At 43.0% G+C, this 15,318-nt stretch overlaps 1 protein-coding gene and 1 pseudogene across 1 annotated transcript; one reads left to right on the top strand and one right to left on the bottom strand.

Moving 5' to 3' along the window:
• The first annotated feature begins 4,651 nt into the window (after nt 1-4,651).
• On the top strand, nt 4,652-12,457 carry LOC120429490 (T-complex protein 1 subunit beta-like; annotated as a pseudogene).
• A 1,346-nt stretch (nt 12,458-13,803) lies between these two features.
• LOC120429497 (AT-rich interactive domain-containing protein 2-like) lies at nt 13,804-14,784 on the bottom strand. Its single transcript, XM_052706415.1, has 2 exons — nt 14,283-14,784; nt 13,804-14,222 (listed from the first exon to the last, which is right to left on the bottom strand). The coding sequence occupies exons 1-2, from the start codon at nt 14,577-14,579 to the stop codon at nt 14,169-14,171; spliced, it is 351 nt and encodes a 116-aa protein (XP_052562375.1). The 5' UTR covers nt 14,580-14,784; the 3' UTR covers nt 13,804-14,168.
• Between the last annotated feature and the right edge of the window lie 534 nt (nt 14,785-15,318).

The raw sequence follows: 15,318 nt of genomic DNA, 5'->3' as shown, positions 1-15,318 counted from the left end.
ATTTCATGGTCACAAGAAATGGCAGCACATTTGAGATGTCTCTGTTGCAAGACAAAGTAAAAATAAATAAATACACATAATCTGCTTTTTAAAGCAGACAAATTTCCAAACAAAAAAAAACATAGTGTGTGCTGCTAAATCTTGCATGAATGAAATGGTTTGTTTCTTTGATTTTAGGTTCCATCCGAAAAATAAAATACAAAAATCGCATTCGGTGTGTATTTTTCTGTCGCATTTTCGCGGAATTTTCTTTCAGTTTTGCCAACGTGTCGTTAAAAAAATTATCCCCCCGTCAAATTATCCCTCAAAACAGCTGTCGCACGTTCCGGGCTGTAAAATTAGGTTTTCTTTTTCGCGATGTCATTTTTTGTCAGTGTTCTTTGATTTAGGCAAATTTCCAGCCAAGAAAAATAAAATGATGCCAGTGTAGCAGCAACTTCGCAATCACACTTGACCTGAAAATCGGTGCTGATTCAACACAACTTGTTTACCTTGAGAGAAAAATTGAAACAGTGATTATAATAAAAAGAACGATTGGCTTTTGCCACAGAAAGGAAAACAGTCGGAAGGAGTACAAACATGAGATGATTTAAATGTTTATCCAATGAGATTGCTCGTAAGTATTACATTTAAGCAATTGAGCTTAAAATCTTCTAAATTTAACATTAGTTGTTGGGCTTTAAACGTCCGAATGTGTGTGTTTTTTGTATGAGAAATACACACACACCTCAGTATTTTACCACCATCAAATTGTATTTTTTTTTGTATTTGTTTTAGATTATCGCATTAATTCTAACATTTGTACTGTATTACTTTCTATTGAGATTTTATCTTTCACTTCTCATCGACTGTTCTTTCTCTGCACGGAGAGAGATACCTTAAGGCCCCCCTTTTTAAGTGTAATTTTTATTTCTACTCTGTGATCGCCATCGCCGGATCAGAAACGCGCGCCGCCTCTCCCCCCCAACTTTTTCTACTTTTTGAAGTAATTTTTTGCCATTTATCCCCGCCCGAAGATCCTTTTTTGTTTCTATTATTTTTAAACATTGCCAAAACACAGTTTACTCTAAATTTGATCTACTTTTAGGCTGAGCCATGAAGCGCTTCCACCTCCTCTTGGTGGGAGACAAGGTATTGGTAAGATTGTGGGTCAGCGAGATTGTGTTTATGTGTTTATGGTAAGATGTTTAGTTGTTTGATAGTTAATACAAATATTGTAAGCGTTGATTAAGTTCAATGCAAGAAAACCAACCCTTTGAACCGATTGTCAATGTCAACGAGTAAGTTATGAGTTAACCGATTGTCACCAAACTACAACGAAGCGTACGTGCGATATCCCGAGACGTGCCGAGCTGCATCCGAATTAAATTGTAAACAAAAAACTAATCGAAAGGATTGTCCATTCGCGTGAATCATCCAAGGATCAACTGTGTGATGTTCCTTTGAGTGGCGAATGGTAAGGGCCCATTTCGGGACGCACACTCACACAGTCACCGGAGGTTGACACGAATGGACCTTTGTAATCGAACCAATGATAATGACTGTGGCTTTTCTCACACACAAACGCCACATGCTAAATCCAGACACCTTCGATGACGAACGGTACTACCAGTCGATAACGCCCACGCCGGCTCTTCCGGTTCCGGCCACAATCCAGGCCGTGGCCCCGGCAACTGCCGCGACGACGGTCATCACGAGCGACAATTCCTTCCAGTCGGAGTACATCCCCGTTCCCCGGGACGAACGGTACGAGTTCCCGGCGAGCATGATGTCCCGGGACGCTCGGATGTACGAAACGGGCCTAGTCGCGGCGGCAGACAGTGCCATCTCGAATCCGGTTCCGCTGTACCGGGACGATCGCCACTACTACCCGGTCAGTACGATCACCAGTTCGTACATACTGGACAACCGGCAGTACGAACAAACGATGAACTCTCCACCGATGATGCACGATCGGTTGTACCAACCGACGACGCACACCATCACCAGCGGAATGTTGTACAACGAGCGACACTACGAAGCGGCCACGAACCCGATCGGGAGTCTGTCGAATCTCGTGACCGCCAACGAGTGCCACGGCGTCGAAATGATGATGCGCCAAGACGCGGTCGCTGCGGCGGCCGCCAGTGCTGCCATCGTAGAACACGGTGCCGAAGTAGCCTGGGGCAGGGCGGAAATGGAACGGCAGGACGAGATTGACCGCCAGTATCTCGTGTTACTGCCCCGCGAAGACAAAATCGAGCCCCAAGATGATCTCTGAACACCTCCGGCACAATTTGAACGCGCATCTCCTACTATATACAAAAGTTACAATTATCGGTTGCTAAATGCCTTATAAACAAAAACGAACGTTGAACGAAAGATGGAAACGAGAAGGAAAATGGCGTGCAAATTTACTAGTATCCAATTCAAAGATTGAAGAAAAAGCAATTAACACTATTCTAAACAAAGTAGGAAGAAGAAGAAAACATGTTTGTACGTTGATTCTTTTTTAGGATTTTTTTCTTTTCTATGACGAATTGGATTAGGGACAATAACTATGATAACAACAACAATTTATTCACGGACAACATACATTACCAACACCTAGGGCGTTTCTTGGTAGAGAATATTTGAATAACAGAAAATACTCAGTTCACTAACACTTACAAGAATCTATTACTAAAACAGAAAACAACCGTGAGCAATTCTCTACGTTTTCGCAAGTTCATTTCCAGACTTTTTTTTATTAGGTCTTATAAACATATGAAACACAATAGCTTATAGGACCTTAAAGAAAACTCTAGATTTTAAGATGTAATTTTTGTTGTTTTGAAGTCATTTTGCATAGTAATTCCTCAAATAACAATAAAAAAAAGCAAAGCACTCCACTTTAACGACCCCCGGGTCTTTTAAGGTCTCTGTTGCAAGTTTCTGCTCATTTCTAGGCGTCCGAAGGTTATGTGTGGTGAGTCACCCGAAACCTCTTTTACGCAAATGGACCGACGTTTTACTTTCCCATCCGATAGAAGGCGTGATCATGCAAATCTCGTCTCGAAAAATGCCACCGGGTCCGTCTGGGATTGAACCCAGGCCTTACTAGGGTGAGAGACTATCACGCTAGCCACTACACCACCGGACCCGGCCCTGTGATTAGGTTTAATGTATTAAACATTCACATTAACAGTGTTTGTGTTTTGGGAAAGTGATTCAATCAGTGTTGCGTTCCTCACGCGCTCACGCGCTCGTGAGCGCTCACTTTTCGCTCATTCGTGAGGAGGAGCGCTGCGCGAGCTAGCTCACGTTTGCCCGCGCTCACGTTTGCTCCGATTTTTTCAGCTCGCGTTTACTCCACGCTCGCGCTCACGCTCATATTTCGCTCACGGAGCGCTCATTTTGGACGTGTCGCTAATCATTTGACGTTTTTGAGAAAGTTTTTTTTTCAATTCTAGATGGATTTTTTTGCGTAAGGTGCAGTAGGGCTGTGGAAATATGATTTTGTGAACAAATTTTATGATATATGAATTGGAATAGCTCATTTTTATCAATCATGTTTTTAAATAAAAGGTTGGATTCGCAAGGGTCAAATAATTTTTAGACATACCGTTGAATGTATAAATATTTTTAGAATTTAAAGGATTTATTGTAGCAGAGAGGGGAGGAGGGGTATAGACGCCTAAATAAAAAGGCCTTAAACCTTAGAAAAACTTACAAAACAATTAATTGATTCAAGAGGATTTATGCTTTGGTAAGTTCGATTCAAGGTTAAATGCTTGGTTGATTAAAATATAACATTAAACTGTTTTATGTACCTAATCAGTGTTTTGACTACATTTCCAGATTGCGGGTCAGAATGAGCTACCATTAAAAAAAGTTATTCCGTTTATTAAATCTTTCAGTGATTCAGTGATTAGAAACGGCTAATCATTTCTATAAGGTTAGTCTTTATTTAGCAAACATTTTAGAAAATAGGGTAATATTTTTGAAACAGTTCAATTTTAAATATATGCCTCAAAATTCCTAAGGGTTGAAATAACCATTTTGACTCAAATCAAATTAATTGTCAACATTTTTCACCACGAAAAGGTTGGCTCTTCTTCCAACAAGTGGATTTTATTCAACACTTTCGCAACCAAACCTCTGAAAATATTCAATTACAAGTTATACATGGTTTTTTGAACATGGATGATTGTAACTGTTTAAAAGATTATTTAAAAATTGATAAAATATACATAAATTGTCAATATTTTTGTACATAACAACAATACAATATGGATTTGATTTGTGAACAAACAGTGCATTTCTTCACGCCAATGAATGTTTACATTATGAATTTAGTTTTTTGTTCCTTGTTCGAAAAATGTCTAGATTTTAAATAGAACGTAAATTTCGGTTCTCTGATCAAATCCATTTCATTGCCTAGTTTTGTTTATTTCGACCACTTTGTTGTTTGTTTTTGCTGCCTGTGCTGAGATAGTTCTAGAAACTTCGTTTCAAACAGGCAGATGCTTCAACAGGAAAAAACAACTACCTACTTTGGCTCACCAGCTCACGTGAGCGCAAAACGCTCCGGTGAGCGTGAGCGAGCACGAGCTACCTGATAAAAACTCACGCTCCAGCTGGAGCGAGCAAGCCTTCCGTGAGCGCTCGCTCATTCGCAACCCTGGATTCAATGCTTCTTGGACATATTTTTGCCCACTTTTCCTACCATTCTCGAATGACGAAACGTTCTACTTGTCATCGCTGAAATTAATAGTACTGCAAAGAACTTTTCAGCCCTTCTGTATTGGAATTTGACACTCATAGGGACGTGGCGTTACATCGTGCTGCCATCTGGTTTTCTTAAGTGCAAGAGTGGAAAAGTGCTGAGTCATCGTCTAAAAGTAGACGGCGTACTATCTCGCTCAGCAAAATGAAGTCGATAAAGTTGTCGGTTCGATGAGAAAAAGTGGAAAACGTGGTCTAAAAATAGCGACGCCATCCCCCTATGTTGATGACAAATGACATTCAAGCGAGTAAACAAACGTTTCACGGAAAAAATCTGTTTCAAAGGGTGTTTTCCGGATTTGCTGAAAATATTGTATTCAACTCACTTGTTTTTATACAGCAACCGTCGTTTTTATCCAACTCGGTAAATCTCGATGCGGTTTTATGTTGTGTACTTGAAAATTGCAGTGCCTATTTTTGTCATTTTCTCCAGTTTGACAAATTGCACCCAATGTTCCGAATGTAAGCAAAGCTTTTTGTCAGAATCCTGCCTAGAATCGTTCGACCATTCCTGCCAGAACCATGCTAGAGGTACCATCTTTATCGACAGTAATATAATATTAAAGTTACACCGCAAAAACTTTCAAAAATAAAAAAAAATGTTAAAATTCCTTGAAAAATATATAACGATTGACAACAACTAAAATAGTCTTTAAAAAGGGAAAATTATATTTTTTATTGCAAAAATAGTTTATTTAGGCACAAGGAGTCAATGGAAAAGTCAAAACAAACATTAAAAACTCAAAAAATGCGAAAATCTAGAGAATTGTTTTACATACAAAATCAAAACGAAATGCAAATTAATCTTGTTGAGTAAGTAGAAAAAATAATTAATCTTGAAGATTAAAAAAAAACAAACAAAACTATATATATATATATAAGAATTTATATTGGAAACAATAACTGGCCTTACAAATATTTATTATATTTACACCGAACAACAATACATAAATATTTAAAGCGAAGAAGCAAAGTGTAGGATTTTTTGTAAATATACAATGTTCCACTGCTGCGGACAACGATGTGTGAGTGTGAATCAACATCGCCAAACTGGGCAAAATTTGTACACTTGAATGTATCGACTTTATATTGATACCTAACGAGTATACTACACTAACTGACGATTTGGATGGCCGTTTAGTTGAAATGTATTTTACTTTTTCGTTTCGTGTAGCAACAACAACAGGAGAAGCATACAAATATATATAAATTAAAAAACAATATATAAAACTAATAAACAACTATTGACAGCATGTTCAATGCGGCTTTAAATCAAAAAGTAAACAAGACATTTATGATAAAGAAAACACACTCACAAAATAAACTAGTGTAACATTGTTGGTGAACAAAGTACACAGGCGCGGTTAAAGATTGCGAGGTTATTTGTTTGTTATTTCCATTCGGAAATTTAACGAAAAAAGAATAATTCAACACAACCATGTTGCCTTTCCAAATAATAGAGAAAAAGGCGTTAGCATTATTTCCAAGTTTTAATTGTATTGGATGTGTGATGTTTATTTTCTTTGGTAGCATAAACACACATTTTCTTTGTATAGTTTTCCGTCACCGCGTTCACCGTGTAGAAGAAGCTAAATCTAAAGCCATGAAAGGGAAGAAGGAATTACTGAAACAACATGTTATCGGAATTGTAGTGATATTTAGAAGTTATTAATATACAATTTGATATAAACCAATGATAGGCTATCACCAATGATAGAGACTAATACGCCTTCCAATATTCTATAAGCAGCTGAAGTTTTTTGATAGGCCATAGACGATTATTAACAATTCTCTTCGAACACTGTAGTTTTCGATAGGGCTAAAACAAAGGGAATTATTCCTTTCGAGTTCACAAAAATACGCTAAAATATACAAAGTTTCCTGTCACATTTTGCGAAGCATAAATCTCATTTACTGGAAAATTACTTGAAATATTCAACAGCAAGAAAAAAAAGAGTAGCAGAGCAACAATTCAAGCCGCTGAGTAGCATACTGACAAATGGTTTAGTTGGGATCACGCAAATTGTAGCAAACCACACTATTTAGTTTCCGGACTTTCGTTTTAAAAAGTATTTGAATAACAACGAAGAAGAAGTGCCTTCCAAACGAATGTTTGTCAATTGATCAATGTCCTTGCGTCACTCTCTCTCTCTTTCGCTTGTCTACCGTCACTATTGGCGTTAATGTACATCTTTTTCCTTAAGAGCCTAAAGTAATCTTTGTTTGCCGGCGTGTGCCAAAGCTGTGAAAATGTCTTTAGTTTTAACGATCAAAAAATGATTATACCTTTTTATTACCGGAGATGGTCGGTTCTGCTGCAATTTGCTACTGAAATCTTCATTTTTCTCAAATTCCGTGTTCTAAACAGCTACTTGACGCTTCCTACGTATAATATAAACTACCGTTTTAGGCTCAGTCAACGCATACGCATCTCGGCTGTACCTAAAAGCACTGTTTTCGTTTGATACTTCACAAATAAATGCATATTAAATAAATTTAAAACATTTCATATGATTCGTGTCATTTCAAAGCATATCACAATCCGAAACGGGAAAATCTTACAAGCCCTAGTCGGCTACTCGTTATTACACTCAAAAAACCATTCACCACAAAGGCGCATGAAAATTCCGGTGGCAGCCAATTTTTGGTCTAAAACAACGTTTCACATGAATCATGCAACTGTCACCATGCATTCATGTCAACTCAGATTGATTTTCACGCAGCTCACACTCACACAACTATATGTCACGTGAAATTCATGTCTGAAAATTTGGAGGCGTGGCATGCAGTCAGCTGGTTCTTAGTTTGCATGATAATCATGCAACATACGCATGAATACTGGTATGGAAAAAATCCATACACCTTTTCATGCAACATTGTGGTGAAAAGTTGTTCAAAGGTTGCATGAATTTCCTGTCTGCAAATTTCGGTTTGCTTGCTGCGGATAAATTCATCAGTTTCTTCCCGGCGCTCGACTAGGCATGAAGTGCGTGCAGGCAGTTTGAGCATTTTTCAAGTCGCGTAAAAAAGTGTTATAGAATCGCACGCTGTTCAATGCTCCATCTGGATAGTAAGTATTTAGTATTATTTAAAAAAGAATCAAAGCTAATTTGGATTTAAATGTTTTTTTTTTTTGTTTCAGAGAACTCAATCCGTTAGGACATTAAAAACGGAACTTGACGGAAGCCAAGACAATGGATCAAGGAACAAGCACCACAAAAGTCTCCACCTTTGGCAGCAGCAAATGACAACTCCGCCAAGATGGGCCAGAATTCTCCAGCCCCTTCAATCATCACTCATCGATCCTCCCCAGCAGCAGGACGCATCTCCGGTGAAGTTTTTCGAAGTGATTTCGCTGCTGCAGGCCACAGGTTTTCCTTCCGCAAGTGTTAATCCGGTTGCCGAATGATAAATTTATGAGTCTTTTAAGTGATTTATTAAATGTGATTTATCAGTGTATGTGTACGTTGTTAACTATGTTAGTTATGAAAATTTTACGAAAATAAAAATGATAAAATAATTCCAAATCGTATTATTTCGTAAAAAGAATAAGAAGTAGTCAAATAAAAGAAAAATGGAGCAAAAGTTGCAATAAAAATCATGGAACCTCCACGAGATGATCATGCCAATAATACATGAAAGGCCATGCAGATCTCACGTGAAATTCATGCTTATTCCACATGATGCGATAGTGAACAGCCACCATGGGTCGGCACGCTGCAGATTCGGCTTCTACCGGAAATTCACGTCAATGTTGCATGATTAACGATTTGGAAAAAAATCACCTATATTTTCATGCCTATCGAAGAATGTATCCGCGTATGGTCCATCATCACGATGTCCGACTCACTAAAAAACGCCACTTTATCACGGTAGGCCTTCAAGCCTCCCCGGAACTGTCTTTCGACATTACTTCAGGGAGGGGCAGCGCTAAATAAGCGCACGTCGTGACGGACGGTTGGGCCCGTAGCCCTTTGTCCGGGACACCCGCTGGTACGTACATTTGTACGTGCGCGTGCCTTCTTTATGAGATGGAGTTGAATCCTTCTCATCCCGTACCCTCTCGAACGGAACTACTGGGTGAAGACCCTTCGTTCCGGGACGCACGCTGATCCGTACGCCACTTCCTCTGTAATTTGAGCATAATCTGAGTTATGGCTCTGGAAGCTGCACCCCACGCTTCCTCACTAAGACACATTCTGTCTATCAAGTTGTCTGGCGTTGTGTCCACCCCACAACCCAGCAACAAGATCTCTCGACTCCTCTGGAACCGTGGGCAGTCAAATACCACGTGTTCCACCGTTTCAACGGTACCCGTACAGTTCGGACAGTTGGGTGAGGTTGCATGTCCGAATCTGTGTAGGTACTGTCTGAAACACCCGTGCCCGTGCCCCGATAGGACTTGGGTCAGGTAGAAATTGATTTCTCCATGCGTCCTGTTTACCCACCTCACCAGGTTGGGTATCATGCGATATGTCCATCGCCCTTTGGTCGAGTCATCCCAGCTTCTTTGCCATTCAGCCATAGTGGCTATCCTGGCCGAAGCACGGTGGCCCTCGACTTCTTAGCTCGTAGCATCGCATGTCTTCTCGGACAAGCAGTCCAATCGGTACCATGCTAGCTAGAACGCAGGCCGCCTCTGCTGATGCGGTGCGGTACGCGCTGCATACCCTAAGGCAAAGCAGCCTGTAGACGCTCGTAACCTTCTGGAGGTTAGTCTTTGCTTCTAGGGCGACGCCCCATGCCCATCGCTGTATACATATATAAAAACATAGGATAAAAATATAAACATGATCAAATGATTTCACGATTTTCTCTCCTCGCACATTCCATCCGGAAGCTGCTAACTCGCTGAAGCCGGATCAGTAAGTGTTCAGCCAGGTTTGAGATGGCGTTGGATGCTGTTGTTTTGAGTGGGTATCGTTCGACCTTGTAGGAGGGTTGATTGTGTTTTGGAGTATCGTCCTGGTCCCCTTTTCGTTCCTTGAACTTGTTGACCCGCAGCACGGAATTGTATCACTTGGAGGCAGGTTCTGCACTATGATTGCGTGTGACTTGGACAACAGGAGCCTATCGAAGAATGTATCCGCGTATGGCCCATCATCACGATGTACGAGGAACACCTCAAATCCCCGCTGTCCGGATCAAAGTAAAGTGTCCCTCGAGGGGGACGTCACTCCTGCGTTCACCGAGCGATAAAGCTCCCTTCTCAAACCTTTGCAGCACTATCTTTGCTTTTCCGCTTTATGTTGCTTTAACTCGCGTTAACCGCGATAACTTGCTTTTTGGCTTACCTTTTGTTGCTTTCACGCATCAGACTGCTCGATTTTTTTGACAGCGAGAACTGTCAAACGCATATGACAGTTCTCGTTGTCAAATCAGTCGAGCAGTTTGTTTTGCAGGACCCGATCGTCTATCATCGGAATCCTAGACCGCATCCCGTCGCCGGAGAACTGCGACGACCAGGAGGAGGAGGAGGAACCTTATTTTTCACGATCTTCCACCTTCCTATCAAAGGTTAAGTATGTACCGGAACAAAATCACCAAAGCCGCCGTTATTTTATAGCCGTTTCGGGGAAGTTGGTTTGCACCCGGTGCAACGTCGTGATGGACCACACCTGGAAAGCCGGAAATCGATAAGCACTGGAAAGTTAAGAAGCAAGTTTCGTTGGTGGCGGAACGCGAAGAAGGCGGAGAGCACGGATCGTGTGAGACGCGGGTCAGGCAGCATCCAGAAGGGACACCGAGGGGAATGTCACTCCGCGATAACACACTAAAACGCACAAAAACGAGCTCGAAAAGCATCAACGCTACTCATCGTGCCGAGTTTTCAGTTAACGCGCGTTAAAGCGACTTAAAGCGACCAGCGTCTGCTCGACTTTTGAACCAGGGAAATTTATCTTGCAACCTTGCCGTCGAGCAGTTTTTGGTCATGTTTGGCAACTCGGTATTTGTTTTTGTCAAGCAGTTTTGACAGAAGGATAAAAAAAAACATTGCAAAAATTTAGTTTTTTTTCTGTCGACGGCCGGAAAAGTTTTCTCCGGTGTGAACGCCGGCTCTACCTCCACAGAACAAGGCGCACGTTTTGCCGACCGGAAAAATTAACCTTATTCTCGGTGTGATTGGCGGCTCTAGCACCAAGAGCTTAAAACGACTGGCGGAGAATCCTGACGCAAACTCTAGGAGGAGAAAAGTTTCCGGGTAATGTTTTTTTTAGCAGTGCGATTAAGAGATTTTAATTGTGATCCTTATTGTTGTTTTTGTAGGCAAATAACCGACGTGCTTGGCTGCATTTATCAAGAGCTATCTCCAGCTTTTGCCTTGATTGTGATCTTCCTCCAGCGAATCGCCGAAACGTTTGCCGAGGAGGAGGAGGGCGAAATCGTCCGGCTGTCCTCGTTTGTGGGGGCCATCGGCGACCTGATAAAGAGCACACTCGGCCCGAAGGGAATGGACATGGACATGATTCAGGTGGCGCACGGCAGCAGCGCCGGCCAGGTTGAAGTCACCATCGACGGGGCGACGATTCTGAAGGCGGTCTGCGTAGACAATCCGGCGGCGAAGATCCTCGTGGACATGAGTCGCTTCCAAGACGACGAGGTTGGCGAAGGATCGACTTACGTGACTGTGTTGGCGTCGGAGTTACTGCGCGAGCCGGAAAAATTGATGAGAGCGGCCACGCAGGCGACACGTTCAGCGCAGATTGCCGCAGCTCAGGACAATTCGACGGATGCGGAAAAGATCCGAGAGGATATGGTGAACATTGCCTGGACGACGCTCAGCTCGAGGATTCGGTCCCAGCAAAAGGAGTACTTTGCCAAGCTGGTCTTCGATGCCGTGATGCGGTTGAAGTGATCCAGGGGATTGAACGCAGTTGCTTCGAGGATTCGTTTTTGGACGAGGGTTTCCTGCTGGACAAGAAGCCCGGTGTGCTCCAGTCGAAGCGCATGATCTTGGTCGCCAACACGCCGATGGACACGGACAAGATCCAGGTTATTGGTTCGAGCATCAAGATGGAGTCGATGGCGGATATTGCCGTGCTGGAGGTCGCCGGGAAGGAGAAGATGACGGACAAGGTGACAACCCGGACCAGGTTCGTCCTGCTGTGCTTCAGCGGAGATCCCCTAGGAGAGGCCTGTACCGTCGTAATCCGTGAGGCAACGCAGCAGATCATCGACGAAGCGGATCATTCGCTGCAAGCCGCTCTTCGCGTGCTGGCCGCTAACTTCAAAGAGGCCCGTAGCGTGTAAGGCGGAGGTTGATCCGAAACGCTGATGGCCTGGGCCGTGTCCGGTACGGAATCGATGGCCATGGAAGCTTTCGGTCGCGCTCTGCTCCAGCTGCCGACGACGATCGCCGACAACAAAGAGTACGATTCCGTTTGTAACGCTCAGCTGTTTAAACGAAGAGTACCTGATGCTGCAAAAGATCAGTGACGACGATGAGTGCAGCATAATCGGAGAACGCGAAACGGACCCCGAAAACATTGAAACACTGGATGAGAAAGAAGTGAACGTGGATATGGAATGCCTTCCGGAAAACGATCGGCACAAGCTGGAGGCGCAACAAATCAAGGATTGCAATGAGTTGAATAAAAAGGGTGCCGCGGAATTCTAGAAGGACAATTTGGATTAAATCGAGCAGAATAAATGAAAACAATTAACTTATTGAAATTTGTCCTTATTTAATTCATAACTTTCATCGCTGTATACATATATAAAAACATAGGATAAAAATATAAACATGATCAAATGATTTCACGATTTTCTCTCCTCGCACATTCCATCCGGAAGCTGGTAACTCGCTGAAGCCGGATCAGTAAGTGTTCAGCCAGGTTTGAGATGGCGTTGGATGCTGTTGTTTTGAGTGGGTATCGTTAGACCTTGTAGGAGGGTTGATTGTGTTTTGGAGTATCGTCCTGGTCCCCTTTTCGTTCCTTGAACTTGTTGACCCGCAGCACAGAATTGTATCACTTGGAGGCAGGTTCTGCACTATGATTGCGTGTGACTTGGACAACAGGAGCCTATCGAAGAATGTATCCGCGTATGGTCCATCATCACGATGTACGAGGAACACCTCAAATCCCCGCTGTCCGGATCAAAGTAAAGTGTCCCTTCTGGATGCTGCCTGACCCGCGTCTCACACGACCCGTGCTATCCGACTTCTTCGCGTTCCGCCACCAACGAAACTTGCTTCTTAACTTTCCAGTGCTTATCGATTTCCGGCTTTCCAGGTGTGGTCCATCACGACGTTGCACCGGGTGCAAACCAACTTCCCCGAAACGGCTATAAAATAACGGCGGCTTTGGTGATTTTGTTCCGGTACATACTTAACCTTTGATAGGAAGGTGGAAGATCGTGAAAAATAAGGTTCTTCCTCCTCCTCCTGGTCGTCGCAGTTCTCCGGCGACGGGATGCGGTCTAGGATTCCGATGGTAGACGATCGGGTCCTGCAAAACAAACTGCTCGACTGATTTGACAACGAGAACTGTCATATGCGTTTGACAGTTCTCGCTGTCAAAAAAATCGAGCAGTCTGATGCGTGAAAGCAACAAAAGGTAAGCCAAAAAGCAAGTTATCGCGGTTAACGCGAGTTAAAGCAACATAAACCGGAAAAGCAAAGATAGTGCTGCAAAGGTTTGAGAAGGGAGCTTTATCGCTCGGTGAACGCAGGAGTGACGTCCCCCTCGGGACACGAAATCTATGGAGAGATCTCGCAATGGCGTCCCAACTAGCGCTATTGAAAGCATTCTTGACATCTACACACAAAGAAAAATTACTCTAAATTTAAAAAGATCGTTCGTTGGATTAAAAGTTCGCGTTGGTGAATATTCGTAGAAAGTTCAAACTTTTCAATTTAATAGTTGGAAAGTTTTTGATACTACCATGCATTTATGGAACAAAATCGTTGTATTGGTAAAAGTATTTTACTTTTAATTGTAAAAGAAACCTTTTATGGCAAGAATACACAACATTTAGCACTACAGGAATAATTTCAGAAAAATGTGCTTGGTTTTTTACATTTATTACAAAAAATAATTAAACAGTATGTTAGGAAAACACTTTTTTTTTGTATTTAACGCTTCTCCACTAGCTTCTGCTTCATACGGTACGCCACCGGTCACTTCCGAATACCCCAGGCTGGACGGTTCCGGATGGAGGCTTCGACGCGCGACAGCAGTGTAACACGATGGTCACGTTTCCGGCGTCAATCAGGACAGTCTTGGAGGATTTGGCCATTGATTCGGGAAGGGTGGTCGACGTTTTCCGGCTGGAAAGTAAAGTGCCTGAACGGGGAGTTCCCGATCCTGGAAGCGCATCCGGAACATGGAGTTGATGAGGCCCTCGGTACGGAGTTCGATTTTGAGCACGTAATCCTACTTCGAGAATGACACAGATTTTTTTTGGCTCACTGTCCAGATTCATTCGGCTGAAGCTGCGCCGTCGCGACGTGAGTGTTTGTGGGCGGGAAGTTGCTAAAAGAGATGGAAAGTAAGTGAAGTTGGCTAGCCACTGCACACATTCTCAATACTCACCGGTGCTGTAAACCGCCGGCACCGAGTGCAACATCTGCGCTGACCACCTCCAATTATGTAGCTTTTCGTCGTCCTCCTTTTCGTCGGAGGCCCATCGTGAAAATAAACTTTCGCGTACTTGTCCAAAAACCGGAAGTTAATCTTCTTCAACGCAATCTCGTTGTTCACGCAACGCTTCGGCAGCGCCATCTCCTCGATGATCTCGCCCCGGTCCTCACGCGAATTGACCCTCAACCACCAATCCCGGGCCACCACCACCCAATACAACCGGTGCGAATCCACATTCCTACCTCTCATCCTACAAAAACAAACAAAATCAATCACAAACCCCACAAAACACCCAAGCTTCCTTCTTACGCATTCCGGCCGTGGAACAGCTGCAGTTCCTGCAGGAAGCTGGCCTTGTCCTTTTCGAGCACTCGACCTCGTCCCGCTCCTGCACCACCCTCCTTCGAAGGCGTTCCGCTGCTGCTGTTTGGCTCACGAAGGTTTCCACGTCCGAGTCCTGGCTGCTGCCGCGGTCGGCTTTGCTTTGCGTCCTAGACTCACCAGCACCACCGGACCCACCAAAGTGTTTGTTTCCATTTGCGACTTAGGCGTACACGATTACACGAGAACGTCAAAATGAAATAAATTTTACAGTCGAATTAAAAGTAAAAACTTTTAAATCAGTGAGCAATGAGATTTTCAAAAACTGTAGCAGTAAAAGTTTTCATTTTCAAAACAAGAAAAAAACTTTTAATGTAGCAAATTTTAACAACTTTTTAATTCAAAAGTAAGTTACTTTTGTCATTACCATAATATTTTTTTGTGTGTAGAGTGATGATGGCACAGAAGCGCATCCCTCGACGCTTTGGTTCAACGGCAATCTTGGCTTTCTCGAGGACAGCTCTGATCGCGTCGACCGTGGACCTCCCTTTCCTAAAGCCAAATTGTTGGTCCGAATGACCCCTCTCTAAATAGATCGTTAGTCTGTTCAGAATAACTCTCTCAAGCAACTTGCCAGCGGTGTCTATGAGACAAATGGGCCTATACG

The sequence above is a fragment of the Culex pipiens genome, chromosome 1 (assembly GCF_016801865.2).
Source record: "Culex pipiens pallens isolate TS chromosome 1, TS_CPP_V2, whole genome shotgun sequence".
NCBI classification, from domain to species: domain Eukaryota; kingdom Metazoa; phylum Arthropoda; class Insecta; order Diptera; family Culicidae; genus Culex; species Culex pipiens.
This window is presented reverse-complemented; position numbering and strand designations above follow the sequence as displayed.